The 26,785-nt window shown below is 37.6% G+C and overlaps 1 protein-coding gene across 1 annotated transcript in view; it reads left to right on the forward strand.

Annotated features, from left to right (window-relative positions):
- The window catches only part of Epg5 (ectopic P-granules autophagy protein 5), a 540,178-nt gene that overhangs the window by 160,501 nt on the left and 352,892 nt on the right, over nucleotides 1-26,785 (forward strand). Inside the window, exons 12-13 of the mRNA XM_067143866.2 lie at nucleotides 11,063-11,302; nucleotides 26,521-26,684. Of these exons, the coding sequence (XP_066999967.2) occupies nucleotides 11,063-11,302; nucleotides 26,521-26,684 (404 nt within the window). The remainder of the gene's footprint in view (nucleotides 1-11,062; nucleotides 11,303-26,520; nucleotides 26,685-26,785) is intronic.

A 26,785-nucleotide genomic window follows, 5' to 3' on the forward strand; every position in this document is an offset into this window, starting at 1 on the left:
TATATATAAGAAAACATAAAGGTCCAATAATACTGCTTTGAGGAATCCCCCTCTTAATTTTTACAGGGACAGATAAAGCTTCACCTACTCTAATTCTCTGAGTTCTATTTTCTAGAAACAGAGCCACCCATTCAGTCACTCTTTTGTCAAGTCCAATTGCACTCATTTTTGCCAGTAGTTTCCCATGATCTACCGTATCAAATGCCTTAGATAAGTCAATCGCAATACAGTCCAACTGACCTCCTGAATCCAGGATATCTGCTATATCTTGCTGGAATCCTACAAGTTGGGCTTCAGTGGAATAACCTTTCCTAAACCCAAACTGCCTTCTGTCAAACCAATTATTAATTTTGCAAACATCTCTTATATAATCAGAAAGAATGCTTTCCCAAAGCTTACATACAATGCATGTCAAACTGACTGGCCTGTAATTTTCAGCTTTATGCCTATCACCCTTTCCTTTATATACAAGGGCTACTATAGCAACTCTCCATTCATTTGGTAAAGTTCCTTCATGCAAACAAAAATCAAACAAGTACTTCAGATATGGTTCTATATCCCAACCCATTGTCTTTAGTATATCCCCCGAAACCTTATCAATTCCTGCTGCTTTTCTAGTTTTCAACTTTTGTATCTGACTGTAAATATCATTGCTGTCATAGGTAAATTTTAATACTTCTTTGGTATTAGTCACCTCCTCTATCTGGACATTATCCTTGTAACCAACAATCTTTACATACTGCTGGCTGAATACTTCTACCTTTTGAAGATCCTCGCATACACACTCCCCTTGTTCATTAATTATTCCTGGAACCTGTTTCTGCCTTAAGGTACCTATACATACCCTTCCATTTTTCACTAAAATTAGTGTGGCCACCAATTATGCTTGCCATCATGTTATCCTTAGCTGACTTCTTGCTAGATTCAATTTCCTAGTAAGTTCCTTCAATTTCTCCTTACTTCCACAGCTATTTCTAACTCTATTTCTTTCCAACCTGCACCTCCTTCTTAGTCACCTTACTTCCCTGTTATAATATAGTGGATCTTTACCATTCCTTACCACCTTTAAAGGTACAAACTTATTTTCACATTCCTCAACAATTGCTATAAACCCATCCCAGAGTCTGTTTACATTTACATTTTTATTTACCGTTTTCCACCGATCATAGTTGCTTATTAAAAATTCCCTCATGCCTGTTTTATCAGCCATATGGTACTGCCTAACAGTCCTAATTTTAATCTCTTCCTTTCATTCACAGTTATTTTTAATTACCACAAAAACAGCTTCGTGATCACTAATACCATCTATTACTTCGGTTTCTCTATAGAGCTCATCTGGTTTTACCAGCACCACATCCAGAATATTCTTCCCTCTAGTTGGTTCCATCACTTTCTGAATCAGGTGCCCTTCCCATATTAACTTATTTGCCATTTGTTGGTCATGCTTCCTGTCATTTGCATTACCTTCCCAATTGACATTTGGTAAATTGAGATCACCCGCTACGGTCACGTTCCTTTCCTTATCGTTTCCCACATAGCTGATTATCTTATCAAATAATTCTGAATCAGCATCTGCGCTGCCCTTTCCTGGTCTGTACACTCCAAAGACATCTAGTTGCCTATTATCTTTAGAAATGAGCCTTACCCCTAGAATTTCGTGCTTGTCATCTTTAACTTTTTCGTAGCTTACAAATTCTTCTTTCACGAGAATGAATACTCCCCCTCCTACCTTTCCTATCCTATCTCTACAATGCACCCTCCAGTTCCGTGAGAAAATTTCTGCATCCATTATATCATTTCTCAGCCATGATTCAACTCCTATTACAATATCTGGTAAGTATATATCTATTAAATTACTGAATTCTATTCCTTTCTTTACAATACTTCTACAGTTGAGCACTAACAGTTTTATGTCATCCCTACTTGATTTCCAGTTCCCTGTTCCCTTAACACCGCTGCCTAGCACACCCTGTTTCCGTGAATGTACCTCCCTATAACCCTTCTAAACAAATTTCCTAACTTATATGTACCACTGCGGTTTAAGTGAAGGCCATCTGAGCGCAGATCCCTATCTCCTACCCACCCATTAGGATCTAGAAATTTCACTCCCAGTTTCCCACATACCCACTCCATAGTCTCATTTAAATCCGCAATCGCCTTCCAGTCAGTATCCCTCCTACACAGTATTCCACTGATAACAATCTCCGCTTCCTTAAACTTCATCCGTGCTGCATTTACCAGATCCCACACATCCCCAACTATGTTGGTACTTATATCAGCCTGCCTTACGTTGTTGGTACCAACGTGAAACACTACCACTTTCTCCTTTCCCTCCTCCTTCTCTTCTACTTTCTTCAACATCTGTCTTAACCTAATTCCTGGATAACACTCTACCCTGGTACCCTTTCCTCCACACACTTTCCCGACATGTCTAACGATAGAATCCCCCATGACCAGAGCCTCAACCCTACCCACCCCACTTGATCCCCTCCCCTCCTGGTCAGTCCTATCTTTCCTGACAGCTGTAGAAGCTCCCTTTTCTCCATCCCATGACCCTGTTCCACCTGTCTTTTCCTATCCACTACTCCATATTTCCCTTTCCTACCTCTTCCCTTTCTCCTACTTCCAAACTTCTCTGCAACAGTTCCCTGTTCCTCATCTTCCCTCAGTTGTTCTACCTGCAGTGACTCGTACCAATTTCTCACTGACACCTGTCCTGAATTTTGATCCTGAATGGAGCCCTTAGCCTGTAATCTCCTTCCTCTTAAAACATTAGACCACCTGTCTTCCACAATTCCCCCATTTCCTTCCAATCCCTCTATTTCACCTACTGTATCCTGTACATTGTTTGGAGGCCTACTTTCCTTCCTGTCCTCTGAGAGTATCCTAATTATCTCCCTCAAGCTCACCAACTCTTCCCTCATACTCCTTAATGCCTGGCCACACCCACAGTTCCTACACTCGCACTGCTTAGGCATTTTTTTACTAAATAATGAAAAGAAAAGGAAAAATAAGATATAGCTTATTCTGTGCAAAATAAAAATGAAAGGAAAGAAATATTGTCTAGGTTAGTTCACAAATATCACACGACAGTAAGTATTTAATATTAGGCTACTACTACACTACAATACTACTTAATTGTACTATTTTTATTCCTACAACACGCTAACACAATGAAAATTGCTGTTAATTACTGGAAACAGAATAATACACAAGAATTACACAATTCTTAACTGCAGTTAAGTCTACCCTAATTACAACAACAGAATTTTAGTAAGAGAGTTACTACAGATACCACAGAAACTGTACTATATTATACAAATATTTCACAGTAATAGAGTAAACTTACTACTTTCTAATAAGATGCTATAATACACTACGATAATTTTAAACTATGTTCAGACTAAGTACAGATACTACAATACACTACAATAATTTTAAACTACGTTCAGACGTATTCTAATTACAACAGGTTATTACCAAGGAAAAACAGAAAAAAAATTACCATTAAAGTTCGAAATTCGCAAAACTACTCAAAATTATAGAATAGGCACTCTAATTTCTAATAAGTTACTATACTATACTATACTATACTACACTACAATAATGTTTAAACTACGTTCGGACGTATACTAGCTTCTTACTAAGCACAAATAGAAATGAAAATTTCAATTAGGCCTAAATTTAGATATTCCCAAGAACTACCGGTAGGTATGGTACTCATAGATTACCAACAAAGTTAAACACGTATACAGATTAATATTAGTACTACTTTGTCCTACTATGCTGTAATAGAAATGAAACCTGCCGTTTGCACAAAAATACACACAAATTTAACAGGCAAGATACTATCTAATATACTGTATCTACACTACAATTCTCAACTGAAATGCGGTTATGTGATCTTTACAGATGGTGGATTACTAATATTTTTCCTACTCCACGGGATGGAGAATAAAAGTGTCCTTAAATGTTGAAAAATATGAGGTTGTTTACAATAATTTCTCAAAAGTATTTCTGTCTAAACTACGCCAGGGACTTGAATTGCAGTTATTGGAATGTAGGAACTTGATTATCAGCTGTGTGATTATTAGACTGTGTCTGTACCGTTCAGCAATTTCTCCAGATCTTCTGCAGATTCAGACAGAATAACAATATCATTGTCTAATCTCAGAGTTTCGATTTCCTCTCCTCGGTTTCCGATTCCTTTTCCAAACTCTCCTTTTATTTCCTTTATTGCCTGATCTGTGTAAGCATTGAAAAGTAGGCAGGACAAGCTGCAGCCTTGCCTCACTCCTTTCTGGATAACTGATTCTTTTTCATAATCTTTGATTCTTATCAATGCAGACTCATTTTCATGCAGATTGTAGATACTTTGTCTTTCTCGGTATCTGATCCCGATCACCTTCAGAATTTCAGGTAGCTTGGCCTAGTCATCATTATCTACTAATCTAGATCTACGAATGCCATCCTCTAGGATCAGATGTAAAGTCAGGATAGCTTCACATGTTCTTACATTTCTTCTGAAGCCAAACTGATCTTCCCCAACTCTGCTTCAACTTCTCTTTCCATTCTCCTGTAAATAATATGTGCAAAAATTTTGTAAGCATGAGCTACTAAACTGATGGTGTGGTAGTTTTCACACTTGTCACCACCTGATTTGTGGGAAATTGGTATAATAATATTCTGTCTAGAATTTAATGGCACTTCTCCTAAGGCAGTTAATAATTCTGAGGGTATGTTGTCAATTCCAGGTGTCTTGTTCCTATTTAGGTCTCTCAAAGTATCAAATTCTGACCTGAAAATTGGGTATCCCATTTCATCAGCATCAACAGAATCTTGTTTCAGAACATTATTATGCCCTTCCTTCCATGATACAATTGTTTGTTCCTGCCATCTTTCTATCTTGTCTTCATTCCCCAAAGGTAGTTTTCCACCTGAGCTTTTAATATTTATACACCTAGTTCTCCTTTCTCCAAAGGTTTCCTTGGTTCTCCTGTATGCAGCATCTACCTTCCCTACAACCGTACAATCTTCACCATCCTTGCACTTCTCTTTCAGCAATTCTTCCTTAGCCGACTTGCACTTTCTATATTCTTTAATCGCCTGTATTCTTTCCTGCCCTCCTACCTTTTTTTGCATTCTTGTCTTTTTGCCATTATCAAGTCAGGTCTAGTATCTCCTGAGTCATCCGCTGATTCTTACTTGATCTTATCTTTCTTCCTAAATTTTCTTTAGCAGCACTACTAATTACATTTGTCATGTCTGTCCACTTTTCATCTATTATGTTTCCATCAGTCTTTTCATTTAGTCCTTGTGCAACATATTCTTTGAGACAATCCCTCATACTCTTTTCTTTCAACTTATGTAGATCCCATGTTCTTGCATTCCTTTGTTTCTTCAATTTCTTAAACTTCAGGTGACATTTCATGATCACCACGTTGTGGTCAGATTCCACGTCTGCTCCTGGGAACGTCTTGCAATCCAACACCTGGTTTCTGAGTATCATAATGAGGGATATATGATACCTTCCTGTGTCTCCTGGTCTTGTCCGTGTGTACAGCCATCTTTTGTGGTGTTTGAACCAAGTTAGCAAGGACTATATTATTATCACTACACAATTCAACTAGCTGACTTTCTCTCTCTTTCCTTCATTCCAGTCCGAATTCTCCTATGGCATTACTATCTCTTCTTATTTAGGTCTCTCAAAGCTCTGTCAAATTCTGACTTCAAAATTGGGCCTCCCATCAAAATCAGATTCTTGTTTCTTTTACATATTGTATTAAATCTTCTATCTCTTCATATATTCTTTCAATTTCATCATCGTCTGCTGAACTAGTATGCATAATGACCTGCACTATTGTGGTGGGCATAGGCTTTTGGTGTCTTTCTGGACAACAATAATTTGTTCTCTATGCTGGTTGTAGTGGCTTATCCGCAGCCCTATTTTCTTATTCATAATTCTGATAGTTCTGATCATTCTGTTGTTGCCTGACCAAACCTGATGTACTTGCCAATGCCACTTAAACCATCTACATCTAATTTTTGTCTGTCTATTTCCCTCTTCAGATTCTCTAACCTACCACAACGATTCAAACTTCCAACATTCCACACTCTGACTTGTAGAATGTCAGTATTCATCTTCCTGATGATTGTTCCCTCCTGTGTAGTCCCCACCTGGATATCCAAATGGGGGACAGTTATACCTCCCAAATGTTTTATCCGGGAGTAAGCCATCATCAGTACATCATATATTCATGCAGAGAGAGCTCCATGTCCTTTTGAGTTAGTACAACTGTAGTTTCCAGTTGCTTTCAGCTGTGTAACAGTATCAACACAGCTAAGCCATGTTAAATATTATTACAAGGCCATATCAATCGATCATCCTGACTGCCACCCTTGCAATTTCTGAAAGGCTGCTACCCCGCTTTAATGAACCATTCATTAGTCTTGTCTCTCAACAGGTATAGCAAAGGAATTTTCTATTCATTTTACTGAATCAATTCATTTGATTCTGTTCATGTTGCTGAATCAGTACAGTGATCCTATTAATGGCACCTTAGAGTCAATGTTCCCATTACATCTGTGTAGCATTCAATGTTTGCTGCTGCCATCTGGTCTTCATTGTTTGAACTGCCTTCCTGTGCGCTATCTAGCATTTAGATTAATGTTTCTCTGGCAGTCACCTCTTCGCATCAAGTTTCGATGTTTCAAAGGCTTTCCAACGACTCCATTAAATAATTGTATAGAATTAGATGAAAAAATATCTGTATACACAATCATCAATGATCAGCATTTAGGGCTGTCGCTCAGGTGGCAGATTTCCTATCAGTTGTTTGTTTAGTCTTTTCTTAAATGATTTCAAATAACTCGGGAAATTTTACTGTATTCTCGGTTTTCATATTCAACGCCTTTTTAGTTAAGTTGTTGCGTCAGCTCACTTGCTCACTGACCACATACATGGGTACAATGACATGCAATAGTGCAACATAAGAACTGAGAAAATACTAAGTGTTTTTTCCCAGTATAAAACAGATAGTTCTGAGTGGTCATGAGCACGACTCATACTCGCAGAGTAGGCTAGAGGGCTAATTTTCAAATGAGCTGAGAGCGAGAGTCCATTATAGCATACGATTCTTTCTGTGCGCCATGACTCTGTGTGTCTCGCCTACAACTGAAGTTTTTTTTTGTTTTTTTTTTGATACTGGCTTTACGTTGCACCAACACAGATAGGTCTTATGGCAACGATGGGATAGGAAAGCCCCAGGAGTTGGAAGGAAGCGGCCGTGGCCTTAATTAAGGTACAGCCCCAGCATTTGCCTGGTGTGAAAATGGGAAACCACGGAAAACCATTTTCAGGGCTGCCGACAGTGGGATTCGAACCCACTATCTCCCGGATGCAAGCTCACAGCAGCACGCCTCTAACCGCATGGCCAACTCGCCCGGTCAACTGAAGTTTAGCTCCCCACCATTGTTGAGAGTCTTGAAAATGAACCGTATGTGTATTGTGTCTCACTGATCCATGAGTGTGCTACTCAGCACTGTCTGCTGTGAGTCATCTGAATTGTGTGCCATAAGCTCGCCGTTGCTGCAATTCAATTCACTCGGACAGTTGTCTGAATCGATACACTGCTTTGAATCATAAACTCAGTAGCCAACACTGAACAGATACCCCTCCGATATGGATGCACCTACAGTTCAGCTTTCTGCTTCATTAGGACTTGCAAGCCTTTCCACTGCAGCAAGGTCATATGGTTCACAGGGGAGGAATAATAATAAATTTCCTTGTTGGAACTAAATTTTATATAGAAGCCAAAGGCAGGCATTAATACAAGTGGTACATAATGCACTGTCACTGTATTTTCCTACAAATGAGGCTTGGAGTGGTGTCTCAACGGTGCAGTAGCCACCAGCATCTTGGAAAGGTATGGCAATACAACTGACATGCCCACTACCACACTGGGCCGAAACACTTTTAATTTCATGATTGGAAAGATCTAAAAAGCTTCAATGTTTTTTAAATTATAATGTTATTGTTTTTATGTCTTACTAATTACTTCTGTGGTTTAAGGGAGCCAGAATTTTGTCCTGCAGTTGTTCTTTGATATGCCTGTAAATCTACAGACACGAGACCTATGTGAAGATAACTTTGCTTCTATACATTGATCGGATCAATCTGGGAACTTTATGTGAAGGAACAGTATACATATTAATTAAAGAAAGGAACCTAGGAAAGAGGATAGGAACATATTGTCGCCTAAAGTAATTGTCCTGTATTGAATGATACAGAACTGAAAGTGGAGGCCTTAAAAAATGAAACATGACCATGTTTTCTGCAAAAGAATACGATTTTGGAGGTAAATGGCTGAGTGGTGAACGTAGTGACATCACTTCTATCATTCGCTAATTCAGCATCAAACAACAGTGTGAGTGCTGCAAGATTACTGCAGCTGTTAAATAAATCAATGTAGTTGCAAGGTTCCTCAGTGTTGTGTGTTTGGTTGCAATTCTAATCCTGGAAAAAACAAAGATCTCTCAGAAAAGTCACCCAAACCATTTAAATCATAGGGAAAGCAGCTGGCAATAACTTTACACCTGCTAAAACATGTTTAAGATGTTGAAAACTCTACACAAAGTATGGCTTTGAGCCTTCAATAAAGCGAAGTGTAATGAAAGACTATAGTTAAGGCTGCATTGATCTGAAAGGCAAATCTTCTGACTTAGCTAAATCTAAACATAATATCAGTATTCATCTAAGAAAAAATATCTTGCAGAGTCAGTAGCTCATACAAGTAAAGATAATCTTGAAACATATGGGTATTGCAAAAACTACTTCCAAATTATGGAAATTAATAAGCCGATTCAGTGCAAGATAGGTGGGGAAGTTTTGTGTAACGTAAGAGGACACAAGCAAGGAAGGATCACTGAAAATGGGTCATATTTCCAAATTGAAAATAAAAAGTCGGAAGAGTTTTGCTGGAAAGTAGGCAGACTGAAATTTTGTTCTTTATTTGGAGTATATTTTGAATAATTTTGGAGCCCCTGTGTAATTGTCAGCTGTTCTATTGTCAACGAAACGCAATAATTGCATTATGATTTCAAACTGTTTCATAGATGATGATGATTGTTGTTGTTTAAAGGGGCCTAACATAAAGGTCAGTTTGCAGAAAGGTTGGAAACTCCAGAAATGCATCTCTTCTGAAATAAATTCCCAAAATGGCCTTCTGCACTATACTCATCAACAGCACCACATATTCATCACTTGTCACTGGCTCCCAGGTCCTAACACATGACCTTGGCTTCCAGATACTCCCCTGTAAGCATATCAGTTTGTCTCCTTTCCTATGATATTTTTAACCACCTCATCGGAGAAGAGTAAAAACCCATCTAAAACACCAGCAAAGTTCTTCTGTGGGTCCGATTGTCCAGTAAAAGGAATTGTCCGCTTGCTGTACACAGTTTGTAACTCACCATGCCCACTGAATGTCACTATAAGCATATGTTACATCGACACGTTCCACATATTAATCTTTTTCTTCACGAGACAAAAATCCTTCTTGAACCCAACCAATATCACTTTCTGCACATTCGGAATTGCTATCAAAACTGCTTACAGTAATCTAATCCTCCCCTAATGGAGTATTTTCACTTTCAGAACCTCAAAGACTATGCAAAGGCCCTGCAATGTTTCATTAAGTAGACTCTTATGCTTCCCCTGACAATATTTACCTTCCTCTTTCAAGCATAAGAAGCTTAAATTCTTAGCACAGATGGCTCCTGGAAGTCGATAGTTTCTATGTTACTGAGCTTGATAGCTGAAGTCCTTAAGTGTGGCCGGTATCCAGTATTTGGGAGATAGTGGGTTCGAACCCCACTGTCGGCAGCCCTGAAGATGATTTTCCGTGGTTTTCCATTTTCACCCCAGGCAAATGCTGAGGCTGTACCTTAATTAAGGCCACGGCCGCTTTCTTCCCAGTCCTAGCCTTTTCTTGTCCTGTCGTTGCCATAAGACCTATCTGTGTCGGTGCGACGTAAAGCCAATAGGAAAAAAAAACACGTTTCTATGTTGTCTTAACAGAGGACATATAAGGCAAATTATTCCTCACTTCAATGAGGCACAAAACAATAAACTCATGAAATATTGGTAGTCAGGAGTATCAAAGCTTTTAGAAATTGGTATAAGCAATTTCAAGAATGCTTCATAGATGCCATACAGATGCTATTTTTGCGCATTACTGTGTGGAGCATACATGCATCACTGGAGTGCATATTAAGTACGAACGTACCTGTATACGTAGAATCAGCTTGAGAGGCTAATTAAGGTACAACTCCAGCACCTGCCTGTGTGAAAATAGGAAACCATGGCAAACAGTCTTTAGGGCTGCTGATAAGGAGGGTTCAAACCCACTATCTCTCAAATAAAAGCTCTCAGCTACATAATCCAAACCGTGTAGCCAGCTCGCTTAGTATCGCAAAACCCTGGAGGTCCCATGGCTATTTATTACGGTACCTGTAAATCTTTTATTTATTTATTTATTGGTGACAAAAGGTCCCATGAGCCTCTGGCTCGTGATAGGGACAATACAGTACATACTTTTTTAAGGCGACACAATAATTACATTTCATATACAATAGCTTTTTCTGTAAAGTGACAAGTACATTTTTGGATAACTAAGACATTGCCTTTTTTTTTTTTTTTTTTTTTTTTTACATGGTAGGATCATAGTTTTTCAGAACAGATATTGCATGGCTGTAATATATTGAATATGGACAATATATATATATTATTGTATTAAATAAACCAAGTTATACAGAGATTATATTGAGACATCTGTAAAAGAGTAATATTCCTTCGGTTTTTTCTTAAAACATATAATCGATTTAGAGTTCTTTATGATTTTAATATCAGCAGTTAAGTAAAACTACAAGCTTGCATTGGTTATTTTATTTATTCATATGCTAGCTGTTCCCAATCCTTTACTTGCATACAGTATATAACTCTATATCGGTGATAAATCACTGAATTTATTTCTCACCTTATTTCATTTTTTTGTGATTTCAGTCTGTCGCCAGCCCTCGTCATGGCAACACTCTAACTAATTTCATCAGTTGGGTAGCCACTGGCTCAGCACATACGGTGTCCCTCCTACCACGCTTGTCCTGTGCAGAGTGTCCCTGGTTTGCCTACTTTGTCCTTGAGATGGAGCAGGAAATTCAGGAGGAGAAGACTGGGCTTTGGGGGGAAGTGCTGAAGGAGCTAGCTGCTGCTACTGGAAAGGCCAATGTGGATCAAGCATTGAAGGTGAGATGCTTTGCTTCTTGGTTTGGTTTCACGTAATTCTCGGTGTATAAGAAATTGTATATAAGAAATTATCTATTCTTGTGATGTGATTGTTATGGTAGACAGTACAAAAAGAATATAAATATAAATCTTGGAATATAAACAGAATCAGTGAGTATGGGTTAAACATGTATTTTTCAGATTAAGTGATGAGAAAGAGATTTATAACCCAAGGAAATAGTTGAATACCAGGTACAAAATGCTAAATTAGAGCAACTAGACTTAGTATTCCCTAAGATGACAATATAATGAGAAATGTAGCATAGGTAATTCTACGAGTAATTGAGATGTGCTGTATTTTACCAGAAGGAGGTTGGTTTACTGTCTAACTTGGCCTTCTTAAACATGAACGTAAGGCCATGAAAAACTGGGAAGAAGTGTTGGTAGTTGAGGACAAGGACGGGAAGGAATTTGTAATGAAAGACTGTTGGTGAAGATAACAAACACTTCATGAACATTTTGATATGAGTTGACTTACAGTAGTTTAGAATGCAAATGTATTTGGTCATATATAGAAAGGTAGGGACAATGTAATACGTCAGTGAAGTTCACAGAAGCCAGAGGAAATCTAAACTCTGCTGGTTAGACTTGGTGACCTTGGTGGCATTAGTTGGTCATTATCCCTTTGTTCCCAAGTTAGCTACCTCAGTTCTGGCTGAAGTTGGTGGTATTTAAAAGATTTTAAATACAACTTTTTGTTATAGACTGTTGGCATGTTTATAAATTGGTGGCTCCGAATGGAGAGTGCTACCAGATAGTTCAAGCTTGCAAGAACAACATTGCACTATTGCACTCAACCTACTGTACCTCAAAAAGTATTCAAGATATCAACCCCAAACTTGGAACAGGTACTCACCAGGTTGCTTAGTACTTCTCTACAATGTGATACCTTTCAAAGCAGTACCCTTTGTGAAGAAGAACCTACATTACCTATGTTTAATTCTTCATCAGCTATATGAGTCACTACTGTATTCCAACACATGAGACTGTTGTCCATGATTTGATGTAGAAGTTCCAAAATAACTTTTGGAATCATTAACAGCATTAGAAATACTAAATTCACTATCACTCAGTACATCTGATAATGGTCTGCACGTAACTCATCACAAATATTGGTATCCATTACTGGTAGCAGCTACATTCACCGTGCCATGTTGACACAGGAATAGCTCTATATTCCATGACTGCATTATTTGAAGCGTATAATATTGCTACTAGATTGTGGCAGCTATCAACTAAATGTGAGGTGCATAAAAATAAGTTTTCTCAGGATCAGGCACCAACCATTCGCGAGTGTAGTACAAGATTTCTTGAGCCCGTCACCAGTTTGTTGGAGTACTCCTGCGGGGCAAAAGTCTGACACCCTGATGCATGTTAACAGTTAAAACAGATCTGGAGGAAGAGTGGTGGTGGTGGTGGTTGTTGTTTATTTATTTAATCGTATGGTGATTATAACAAATTCATAAGTCCAGGCCCAAGTTTTTCAACAACTCTACAGCACTTTCTGAAAGATGAGACAGGCCGCTGCAGCTTCCAGAGTAGGCATGAAGAGGGCAGAGCAGGATGACATGGTTCATGGTCTGCTCCTTTTCACTGCATTTATACTGGAGAATCCATCCAACCCCGCTTATGGCGTAAGAAATTGCAGCGTCCATGCCCAGTTCTGTTGAGCCGACACCATAGTATTTTTGGGAGGTCGAATCCCTTCATTTTCCGAGTTGGATTTAGCTCATGAGCATTAATTCCAGATGTTGAATTTGACCACTCATCCCGCCAGCTCTGGTTTAGATTAAAATTATCCCTCAAGAGTCGGCCGGCCAGTACACTTGCTGGTCTGCTAGAACGAAGTCGTCATGGTGATGGGTAACAAAATTCCTGGTGAACTGGCAATGAGGGAGATGACCAGATCGTCAAGTGATGAGACCAAAATAATCATACACAGACAACATCTACAAGCTCTATACCACAACTATACATAGTTCTGAAGGCGATGCTTCAAATTGGTTATATCCTATGGATAAGAAGACTGCCCTTCCTAACCTTATATACATTAGCGCAATAGCATCATCACCGTGGAATCTATTTATCCCGGGTTATAATTGTATGTGAAACAAACCTAGTCACCACACTATACACAATTAATAAGCCATACACATCCACAATGTAAAATGTCTGCTGTGGAATTCATAAATATCGACAACCATGTCGTATTATTCAAAGAATGAGCAAGTAATGAACACTAGGCCTATGGTTTCATCAAGTCATAATCAGTTCTGTGCACAACAACATATTACCTCCAGATTATACATATAAATTATCTCACAGTGTGCATTTCTTCGGAGAGGAATAATCTAGCGTCTGACTTGCAAAAGAACACTATGTAGTGTTCTGCTCAACGTGAACTTGATTGCCGATTTATGCATTCAGCATGACTCCGTAACGGTACAGTAATGCAACCGTAAAGAACTCGTACAGCAAAAACTTTGTAATGGTAATCTTTTTGAACAGCAACTGCAATAGTCGTGAACAGTAATAATAATAATAATAAACTCGTAGCATGCACACACAATTTGCTTCGTCCATCACTTCACGATAAATCAGCCATAAGACACTCGTTGCACGCGCACACATGTAAATATAGGCTAGCTCCATGTAGCGTAGTGAGTGTCAAAATCCACTGGAAACAACACTACCACTGCCACATCTTCTAGCGTCTCTGGGTCAATGCAGCCTCATTTGGAATCGGAGCTTTCAGTTTGGTTATCAAGCTGCCGATCCGCAAATCGCTATCTTGCATGTTTATCCACATAGACGAATTACCATCTTCAGCATACACTTCCTGGCCTTACACTGGGTGTCTAAACAACATGTTGTAACACTTTTAACCAATTTCAACCATCTTTCCCGATATAGCCCCAATTTTCCAGCTTGTTCAATCTTAACTGCAAGGCCATATTTACAGACTCATACCCAAACAGAAATTTATACAAAATATAATGATGCACATATGCAATATTCCCTAACTACACATTCTTCTTACAATATTATGTTCTTACATCTTAATTTAAAAACTCACATGATATTTACTACTTAATATTACAAATTATTTTACGAAGATTTCCTAACCTAAAATTGGGAGATAGTCGTATACAAACATTTCCTAACCTAAAATTGGGGATCATACTCTTGTACAGTGACATCCTTCAGGTTTTCTTTTATTTTTGTGTTTAACCCCTCAGCCTCGCAGCCATTTAAATAGCTTCCTACCCTGCGGCCGGATGAGATTTCAACTACGCGCGACTGAAATACATCGATTCACTTAAAGCGTTACTACAAGTATACGAGTAGCCCGATTTTCACGAAATTTGGAATTCCTTATGACAGAACTATGTACATGCAGATAATTACATAATTGTTTCACATTTCCTTAGTAATTTAGTTCCGTGTGATAGAGTTCGAAGCACTCTTTGAGACAGGGACTCAAGTCACACTCCTGGCAGCAGTACACTGACGTCTTCTTTTCGCCATGTTTTGAACACAGGATACAATGTCTCTGAGGTTTGGATTTCCAACTCTTGGGTGCTAATTTCCTGATAAAATGTATTTCCTGTAACCTTGGAACTGTATTATCTGATGCGCGCCGGCCTTGAATATTTCGTTCCCCTCCCTCCCTCCCGAGCGTATTTTGTAAACAAACCTTTCAACAGCTGAACCCGATAAGGTAATTGCTCAATATTTGTCTCTGTGACCTGTGTGAGTATTATTAGAGAATTTAGCAATCAGAATTCACCGTTGAAAACTTATTTTCAACCTGTATAATTATCTATAGTCTCTTACACAAAATTTCCAAGTACTGTTTCCTCCTCATCGTCACTCTCATCATTTACCACTGCTACATCATCTATTTCATTATCACTGCTGCTTATACGTCACTACTACTTCCGACTAAACTTTCATCTGAATTATACGATATTTCAAGCATGTTACTGTCAGTCATACTACGGCTGAGTGCGGCGCGTCACACGGACTGATGAAGCTGCAGCGAGACCGAAAGCAACAGGACGAAACTGAATGAGGGGAATAACATTTATGACGAAACAAACCAACTCGATACATATTTCAGATAAAAGGTCGAGACACGTCTTTCAAACGAGATGTACACCACGAACAACTGGTTCTCGTATCGTATGACAGAAAGCAGCACTAACTGATGCCTACACAGAGCGCTCGTGGAGAGTTACGAAAATATTACAAGCTGTGAAATAAAGACAAATATAATAAATAAACCGCACTCCCAATGTACAAATAGAGCAAAGAACATCACACGAAAAGACAAACTTCTCAGATCATTTCCTTATTTTATTCTGTGGGAAAGAATGAAGCAAACAGACTTTAAAAAAAGCAAGAGATTAGTGCTCAGACTTATTTGACAAATAATTATCCTTGCAAAACAACTACATTATAACGATTTTTCAATTCTTATTTACAACAACGATAAACCCGAAAATGTATTTTTGGAAACAAAACAATTTGCATATCAGTAACTCCAAAACTCTTCGTGCTATAGCCGTAAATGTGAAACCATGTATAGGTCTATACCACGTATAGAGGTCGGCGGCTACGGAAGAAAAGAGGGCCTATACCACGTATAGAGGTCGGCGCTGAGGGGTTAATATCCTGTTGATGTCCTTTATTTCCTTTATGTTGTTTGCTTCTATGATTCAATTGTTTTTTGGATATAGTCGTCTTTACTTAGGATAACTGTGTCGTTACCCTTGTCTACTTTGGTTACAACCAAGTTATTATTTTTGACTTTAGATTTTAGACTAGTTATTAGTTTTTGGTGTGTACTACTTTCTTTGTTTCCTTTGATTGGTTTGTTTTTGATTTTCTCAATTTCATTTGCTACTAAGTGTCTTACAGTTTCTTTTTTGTTGTCAGAGACTTTTTGGATAGCTGATTCAGTCTCTGGTATTAGCTGTTTTACTGTGGGATTATTAAGGTTTTGTTTAAGTTTGAGTTTGTGGCCTAGTTTTAATAGGTTGGTTTCGTCTTGGGATAAAGGTGTGTCTGAAATGTTGACAACAGGTTAACAAAATTTGTGTTCAACTAAATCATCAAAGCTATTACATATGTATTTATTCTTAAGTTTACTTAATTTGTTTTGAATTGTTTTTCTTTTTTTTCTCAAGTCAAATTCTTATGTATTTGTGAATATGTGTTGTAAGACAGGTCCATTCCAGTTTATTGTATGTGTCCATAAATTGGGGCTGAAGGAGTAAAGCTTTTTCATTTAACTGACCCTTCTTTGCATGTAGGCTCTTGATTTCTCTTTCTAACCATGTTGTCTGGGCTATTTTGATGGCGCGTTGACAGGATAGTGATGTGTTGTTGCTTTTCATATTAACAAAATTAGGAGCTTTAAGCATTCGTGGTTGAACCTAATGTCCTCGTTGGTGGTTAATATTTTCAATTTTGTGTTCCTAAATTTAAAGGCTTTGGATGTTTCTCGACCAATGAATGACAAATTATAATCATTATAAAATATCAAAGCCATCGTAGTAATAGTGCTGATGGTAGTACTTATTATTATTAATCACATACAGCCGTATCAGCATACTATTTTAAATCAAATCCGGCATTCGGACTCTAAGGTCCATCATCAGTGTTAAAATTATTTAAAACATTTAATTCCACATGAGTGTGTCATCAAAATGAGTTAAAATAAGTTTTAAAAAAAGGTAAAATGGAGCCCTGTTGAGATCAACTGTAAAATAAGAAAAAAACACGTGTAACAGTATACAAGAATTACATATAAACGTACAATGATGTTGTACCAGGTATGACATACCATCCTCGTGCTGAGGCTTTTGCTTGAGTACAAAACAAATCTTCAGCTTTTTAAGTACGGAGGTGAACAAAATGTTGCTTGCGACTGTTTCATTTAAAATTTTATCAGGGTCCCTTATCTGTGCCAAGAATATCTCAATGTTTAATTAAAATCCATAATTACCTTTAAAAATTAATTTCATGTCCTTTTTGGTCCCTAAAAAGCTATGATTTTTGTTATAAATGTGTTGTGCAAAAGTTGAATACCTGTTATACTTTATTGCCTTGAAATTTTCTTGATATATTTGATTTACTGTAATTTTAATCTAGGCCTTCCTGTATAACACATTTTGCAGTTGTCATAAGTGGGCCTATATACTCCCGAATTGGTGTTCATACTGTGTGCATTATATACATGTTCTGATCTTTAATTTCTGGTTCTAAATGCTGTTTTGAGTTGAAATTTCTTTAAAATATTAATGATTTTAAAAGCTTGAATTCCAAAAATGCGTAAATGTCACAAATTGACTACGTTCAAAGATTTCCTTTCTTCGCTCATTTTTTTTTTTTCTCATCATTTTCTTTTTTACAAATCATTTTGTCTATCATGGGTTGTGGCCATTTGCTTTAGCAGTTTGTTTTACTACTATAATTTCTTTCAGTTTGTTTTCTTTACCCAAGGGAATTTTTCAAAATCTGTTAATATACCTGTTGTTAGGTGCTTGTTTGTGAGACGACAAAGAACAACAGATATTCACCTTTTGCGGAACACATAATAATAATCGTTGTTTAGGGTTCGAAAAAGACATGAAATTTATTTTTAAAAGTAATTGTGGATTTGAATTAAACACCCACGAAGACATTGAGATATTTTTGACACAGATAAGGGAACCTGATAACATTTAAAATGAAACTGTCGCGAGCAACATTTTGTTCACAACCTTGAATTAACGTAATATCACTTGCTTCCAGCGCGCTCCGTACTTAAAGGTGAACGTTTGTTTAGTATTAAAGCATCGTCTGAGCACGAGGGTAAGCCAGCCCTTCCTATGGTATGTCGTGCCTTTTACAACATCATTGTGAGTTTATATGTATTGTTTGCATACAGTTACACTTTTTTTTTTTCTTTCTTATTTTGCAGATGATCTCAAGAAGGCTCCATTTAAAAATTTTTAAACTTATTTTATCTCATTTTGATGACACACTCATGTGTAATTATAGGTTTTAAATAAATTTTAACAGTGATGGCGGACCTTAGTTATGCTTGAAGCATGACTTAACTCCGAATTTTGTTAATCTGAAAAGCAACAACACGTCAGTATCCTGTCAGCGCTCCATCAAAATAGCATGGACAACATGGTTAAAAAGTGAAATCAAGTGCCTACATGCAAAGAAGGATCAGTTAAATGAAGCTTTTCTCCTTCAACTCCAACTTATGGACAGATACAATAAACTGGATAGGACTTGTCTTACAACACAAATTCACAAATGCATAAGAATTAGACTGGAGAAAAAATGAAAAACAATTCAAAACAAATTAAGTAAACTTAAGAATAAATGCATACGTAATAGCTTTGATTAGTTGAACAGAAATTTTGTGAACCTGTTGTTAACATTTCTGGCACACCTTTAACCCAGGATGAAACCAAGCTATTAAAACTAGGCCACAAACACAAAACTTAAACAAAACCTTAATAATGCCACACTAATATGAGGCAGTTATCCAGAAACAAAAGGAAACTGTATGACACTTAGTAGCAAATGAAACAAACCAGTCAAAGGAAACAAAGAAAGTAATACACACCAAACACTAATAACTAATATAAACACTAATAACTAATATAAAATCCAAAATAAAAAATAATAACTTGGTTGTAACCAAAGCAGACAAGGGCAACACCACTGTTATCCTAAATAAAGATGACTACATCCAAAAAACAATTAAATTCATAGAAACAAACAACATAAGGGAAATAAAGGAGGACTCCACCAGGAATTTAAGCACAAAAATAAAGAAAACTTGAAGGACACACAGTTCAACATAACAACAACAAAAATTTAATCCTGATGAACTCAAGATGTCCAACTTTGATGTCCCTCCCAAAAATCCGCAAAGAGAATTACCTTGTTTAGACCCATAGTATATTGTCAAACAGTCCCACATTTCAGCTACTAAAATTTTTGCTTAAACACCTAAAAAAATGCATCAAAATAGAAAACAATAAATCAATATCAAAATCTTTAGAAGCCATTTCCAAAATACAATCAACGGAAATAAACGAGGAAACTATAATGGTGTCATATGATGTGATCAACATGTATTCCAACATTCCTGTTAAAGAGACCATAGGGTTAATAGAGGAAAACTTAATGAACCAAGACAGTCACATAGAAATTAATGAAATGATAAATTTATTAAGTCTAATATTAGGTAATAATTACTTCACATTCAATGGGAAATACTACCAACAAAACACAGGTTTACCAATGCGGTTCCTCTATCAGGTTTTTTAGCCAACATTTATTTAAATAACGTTGAGAAATCCATCTTGGACATACATCAGAAGGAAATAAAATTATGGGTTCATTATGTTGACAACATGGTAGTATTTTTAAATGGAGACCTCATTACTCCCAAAACACTTCTGGATTGTTTAAATTTGCTTGACAACAATATCAAATTCACTATGGAAAAATAAAACAATTAAAAGTTACATTCCTTGGACCTCACATTACCAAAAAATCAACAATAGGATAGATTTCGATATATTTAGGAAACCTACACAGTCCATCACCACCATCAACAAAAACTCCAACCACCCTAGAACTCACAAACAAGCAGCTTTCAGCAGCTATATTAATAGGTTATTAAAAATTCCTATGAGTAATGAAAACAAACTGAAAGAAATGAGAGTAGTAAAACAAACTGCTAAAGCAAATGGCTACAACCCAGAAATGATAGACAAAATGATACATAAAAAGGAAAATGATGGAAAAAAAAGAAAGACAATGAGAGAAGAAAGGAAATCTTTCAACATAATCAATGTGTAACATTTATGCGTTTTGGAAAACAAATTTTTAAAATTGCTAATATTTTTAAGAAATTTCAACTCAAAACAGCATTTAGAACCAGAAATAAAGATAGAACATATATATATAATGCACATAGCATCAACAAAAAAGATGTCTACACCAATGCCGGATTATATAGACTCACTTGTGACTACTGCAAAATGTTTTATATAGGAAGGAAGGGTATCAAGAATATTTCAAGGCAAAAAGTACAAAAAATATTCAACTTTTGCACAACATATATATAAAAATAATCATAGCTTTTTAGGGATTGAAAAGGATATTAAATTTATTTTTAAAGGTAATTATGGATTTGAATTAATCACACGCAAAAACATTGAGATATTAACATTGAGGTATTCTTGGCACAGATAAGGGAACCTGATGAAATTTTAAATGAAACAGTCGCAAGCAACATTTTGTTCACAAGCTTGAGGTAACGTAATATCACGTGCTTCCAGCGCGCTCCGTACTTAAAGCTGAATGTTTGTTTCATACTCAAGCAACAGCCTGAGCACGAGGATAAGCCAGCTCTTCCTATGGTATGTCGTACCTTGTACAACATCTATGTATGTTTATATGTATTGTTTGCACACTGTTACTCTTCTTTTTTATTTTATTTTATATATTACAGTTGATCTCAACAGGGCTTCATTTTAACTTTTTTAAACTTACTTTAACTCATTTTGATGACTCTCTCATGTGGAAGTACTGTAAATGTTTCAAATAATTTTAACACTGATGACGGACCTTAGAGTCTGAAAGCAGGTTTTGAATTAAAATAGTGTGCTGATACGAGTGTATGTAATTAATATTATCATCATCATCATCACCATCAGCAGCAGCAGCAGCAGCAGCAGCAGCACTGTTACTAAGGTGGCTTTGATATTTTTTATAATGATTGTTTTTGACCTTAAGAGTTTGTATTAGGCTACTGAAGTTTTTATGTTACACATCCTATAGTGTACCTTTTACTGAATTACTCTATTTAAAAAAGTCAATTCTTATGAGGATTGGGGCAAAAGTCATGGCAACTATTATTTTTCTTGTAGATATGTGAATGGACCACAAACGTACATGTGTCGTGTGGAAGTTCTGCAGGCATAGTGTGTATGCAGAACAACAGATGACTCTGTGATAGCTGGTAGTAGCGCAGTGAGGGCTGTGAAATCAGTCAATTGGTGAGTGTCGTGCGAGATGGAAGTAACCCGTGTTGAGCAGTGCGCTTACATCAAAATAGCTGTTCTCTGAGGGAGAAATGCGATGGAATGTCACAATGAATTATTGGAAGCCCTTGGGAATAATGTCCTACCATACCGTACAGTAGCACGGTGTGTAGGAAAGTTTCAGCAAGGACGTGTGTCAACCAGTGATGAGCAACATTCGGTACAACCTGTCAGTGTGCGGACCAACGTGGCATGTACCGTCATCGAGCAGCTCTTGGATGAAGACAGACGATGGACGCTACACTGGAGTTAGAGAGGGCAAGTGGCATCGAGAAACGCACCGTCCACAGGATATTGTGTAATGAGCTGCAGCTGCGCAAAATCATATCGCGGTGGGTACCGCATGCACTGATGGAAGTTCAAAGGTGGGTGCACTATGCAAAATGCTCTGACCACCTTGCACGCTGGCAACAGGATGGCGATAAATTCTTGTCATGAATAATCGCCATCGATGAATTTTGGGCCAGGGCATACGAACCAGAACTGAAACGTCAGTCCGTGGAGTGGCGACATGCTGGATCACCAAGGAGGCAGAAGGTCCGTCAGAATCCTTCCCCAGTCATATTGATGGTGATCGTCGCGTATGATGTCAGGGGTGTCATTGTTTGCCACTTCGTTGTACATAGCAGAACAGTGACCGCACAGTACTACAGGGACTTCCTGGAGCGACAGGTACGACGTGGCGTTCGGGAGAAACGCCCGGATCTTGTGGGCAGAGCAATAATCCTGCACGACAAAGCAAAACCACATAAAGCAGAGTGTGTAGGGTAGCTACTGCAACGTTGAGGATAGGAAGAATTGGAGCACCCACCGTACTCTCCCGACATTTTGTCCTGTGACTTTGATCTCATTCGAAAGATAAAGGAACCACTACGTGGTAGGCTGTTTGCAACATAGAGGACATTGCTAATGGTGTGCGCCAACAAGTGACCTGATTCACACATGGTGCGGCAAATGTTGAGGCAGATAGTAGTCAGCGCCTCCCACATCGTTGGCAGCGTGTGGTATCAGTAGCAGGGGACTACTTTAAGGGTCTTTAGGCCCAGGTTTGTCATGTCAGTTTTTTTTTTTTTTTTTTTTTTGCTACGGGCTTTACGTCGCACCGACACAGGTAGGTCTTATGACGACGATGGGATAAGAAAGGCCTAGGAGTTGGAAGGAAGCGGCCGTGGCCTTAATTAAGGTACAGCCGCAGCATTTGCCTGGTGTGAAAATGGGAAACCACGGAATACCATTTTCAGGGCTGCCGACAGTGGGATTCGAACCCACGATCTCCCGGATGCAAGATGTCAGTTTTATGTGTACTGTGTTGTCATTCTTTTGCACCGGGAAGGCCATATTGCCCTGTATACTACCGTGTTACGATATTTCAGTGCTATTCATTGTCCACACATGTAGTTAACACCTTGTCCTTTCATCTGTATATGTCGCATTTTCAAACCGGACTGGTATCTTCAAGAAAAAATATAGTTGCCATGACTTTTGCCCCAATCCTCGTACTTTGTTTCCCAGAATCATTTTTTAATACCTTAAATGTAATTCCAATGTTTACTAAACTTGAGTTTTGCAAAAAAAAATTTTTGACATATGAATTATTTATGGTACTTGAAAATGCTTTCATTCACATGTTACCTACATATACTACAAATGTTAATTTCTTGTTGTTGTAGATAACTTTAGATCTCAAGAGTGCTTTAAATCCACATAAAATAGTATTAGATTGCTGTGGTAAAATAATTTTATTTTCGTATTTGAATTACTGTATTAATAAGTTTGTTGTACTTTGTTCCTTGGAAATGATAAGATAAAGGTATATGTTACATGTATGTTACATGTTACCAGTAATGTAACCTCCAGAATAAGTAAGGTTACAAGTAATAGGAATAATAAAAATAATAATGTTTGCTACTGTTGTGCATTCACATAGTTACACACTAACACCAATTAACGCAGACATGATAATATGAATGAAATTGAAACCATATGCACATAAAACACCGAAAACAGTAACAAACAGGTTAACCAACATGACGACTAATAAAGGATAACAGGGAAGCGGCTGGGAACCATATCCAGGCGGTGAAAGGTATTGGCAATGCTGAAGAAGCGAAGTCAAATGTAATCCTAAACTTTACTTGACAATTTATATTCAACTTAGAGCGCAAATAATCAAACAAAATATCTTTAAAATCGAAAATAGATTTTACAATAAAAACAATTTACCCCGAGGGTAGAATTTTAGGTTATTTAAACTTTAGGTCTGAACATCTCGCACTACGTTCCACTGTTCATGGCGAAACATTTAAATCGCATAATATTGACGTAAGAAAACGGAAGGTAACATCATACAGTCATAAGTATGTACATGTAAAACAAAGAACAACTTTTAAAATATTTATCCTAGTGCAGGGCACCTTTAGGAGACAACCCCCTTAAAACACTTCTGAGAAAGGGTGCCCGTCCTAAAGGGAATACACTAAGATGAGACAGGATAAACGAGACGGTCCCAAGGAGAAATTTACATATTATGATTACATCGAAAGGTGTTGAATATCTAATTTACAAAATCAACAAAAGAAATGGGAACTCTCTCTTTACATTACTCTGATATGACTTGCCGGTAGGCTAAGTCATATCATTTTACTGAAATGTTGGCGATTGAAGGAAAAAACGGGTAAGCTCCGGCAAAAGAAATTAAACGGAATACTACATTTGAAGATAACCTGAAAAATGAAAAACAACTAAGTGCTTACCTGTTGGAGGGGCCAAGAACACCCGTCTCCTGCAAAAGGCAACTTCTTCCTTCAGTGGTCACGATTCAAAGATGCCTCGGAAGAGCTAGGCTCTAGCGAAGCGCTTCTCTCCGGAAATTAGGAAGTCGTAAAACAACCAATGAGCTTCCGTTCTTTTTCCTTCACCCAACAATCACAATTAATTTTATAATGACCAATAGGGGCCCAGGAACAAAATCTGATAAAGAACATCGAGTAGCATCCAGAAACATCGAAATTGATGCAATATTATGAAACTGGACACATCCCATGCCGATCTGGCGCGTGTGGTACAGCATGTGCCAGAATTACGACGACAATCAAATAATCTTAAAACCATATTAAAATTAAATAATTCCAAAATTCATACACAAAAAAATACAACCCAACACAGAAAATATAAATAATTGCATGATATAAAATTCCCCAGTCTGTCAGTCGCAAATAATCACAACAGTTAAAACATTTGTTTATATGTAAGGTGCCATCAGTGTAAATGCTTTCCATAAATAATTGACAAAAGGAAGTTGAAAGAGAATTAGGCCAGCTATGGAGATGGTGGAAGCTGGGATTTCCTCTCCCCCCCCCCCCTTGTATACGTGCTATTCGGCGAATTAACTTTTCATTTAGTTTTCGTGAGTCAGGGAAATTTTTCTTAGTAGGTCAAGGAATGTTAGGGAAAGTCAGGGAAATTTGACAGAACATTTCTGTGGACACTATGTACTACTGAAACGTTTTCTTTTCTCCCCTGATGGGGGAGGTGGGCCTCTTAGACGATTACGCCGTCTCTGAGGCCGGGAGATTTGTTGCGGTGAAGGAGAGACGCTGAGAAGGTGAGGGGGTTGGTGGCCCCTCCTCTGCTCGGTTGGTTAGTCAGAGTGCAGAGCTGTTGGACCACGGAGCAGCCATGGTCACTTGAGTTGCCAATATGATAGCTATCTTTAATTCAGTTGCTCATCAGTGTATAATGTCAAGAGCTTCAGCTAGCGAGAAACCTCTCTTAATAGTACAAAAAACAAAACAAAAATCTATTAGACAGTGTCACCAAGTACAGACACCTAGGGTTACCATATGACAATATCCTGATTAAGATAGTCTTAGCCTGGTTAATAATGGTTTGAATTACTGTAATTTGTGACAAAATAGGCATTGATAAATCTAAAGCAATAATTTGAAGTAGAAAACTAAGAAGATATTTTTGAATAAATATCCTTACGCAACATCAGTGTCCATTATTTTGCATCTTGCCACAGAGACGAATGCTCACACATCCGTGTATATTATGGTAAGACAGAGCAATGGAACTGACAATCATGCTGCATTGTTGGGACTTCACACATCGAACAATCGCTTTTGTACCATTCATGCGTCTGTTATAGTTTGGATATAGCAACATTTATTGCCATATGGCAATTGTAGGTGCTAATGGGTTAAGTCATATGCAAGCTGTTGCTCTCAGATCATATGCCATATCACTTCAGTGTATGTATCACTGTACCATGATGGGAAGTTTGTTCCACTTATTTGAAAACTATGTTTTGAATTTCCTTTTACTTAGAGATTCCACTAGTGACCATATCTGGGTTGTTACGTGTATGTAAACTCTCAACGTCTATGGATTTTTCACAGTTTCTTCATGTTTTCAATGCTTATTACAAAATAATGGACAGGGGCCTAAATTTTCAAGTTTCTTTTAGTATTTAATTATGTGTTTGTTTCTGAATGTAGCTACCAAAAACTGGTCGCTAAACACTGGTCTTGTTTACCTAGTGTGAACAGGATAGTGTTTATTAACGTTTGTTAAAGTACATCAGCAGCGAAAGAGACATGACTGATTTTTGCATTAAGACTGATGAGGAGAGAGTCCATCTACTTCAAGACTTGTATGAAGTTGTGGAGATTGCTCTTGTTCTTTGGTGTTTTCATGCTTTCCTGGTGTCATCATTTTGCTCCTTTTTCCACACTAACTTGTCATAGTGTTTATTCTATATCCTTTTCATGTTCCTTGTCTCTGTACATTACCTGATTTGACACTTGTATGTTCCTTTCCATTACTTATGAAGACAAAGTTTTGTTTACCTTTGCTTTCTGATGTTCATGTGATATACTTTAGAAACATTTGTGGTTTTTGGAATAGTCTCTCTCTATACTGTATTTCACTATTGAAGATATATTATAGGAGAGTTTATTTATAATCATGGTTAGTATTTCTCTTCCATCTTGTCCTTGGTCGTAATTATAGATTGATTAGTTGTACTAAGATCAAACAGTTTTGAAACAGAGAGCAGCACATACCCTGAAGTTGCCTGTCCCCTCGTCCAGCGATCTGTTTATCTACCGCTGGGCACAGCAAGCTCTAGACACTCCTTTGGATCATCAGCTACTGCCACTTGTCTGGCAGAAGTTCTTCATTCTCTTCTTGGCAAGAGTCCCTTCTGCATCAGGGTAAGTGATGTCTGAATTCTTACTGCTTTCTTGCTAACACTCTTTACTCTACCTTGTCAGTTTATTACCCTTTCTCCAGTTTTCATTTTCGGCTTGCCTTT

The sequence above is a fragment of the Anabrus simplex genome, chromosome 3, assembly GCF_040414725.1.
Source record: "Anabrus simplex isolate iqAnaSimp1 chromosome 3, ASM4041472v1, whole genome shotgun sequence".
NCBI classification, from domain to species: domain Eukaryota; kingdom Metazoa; phylum Arthropoda; class Insecta; order Orthoptera; family Tettigoniidae; genus Anabrus; species Anabrus simplex.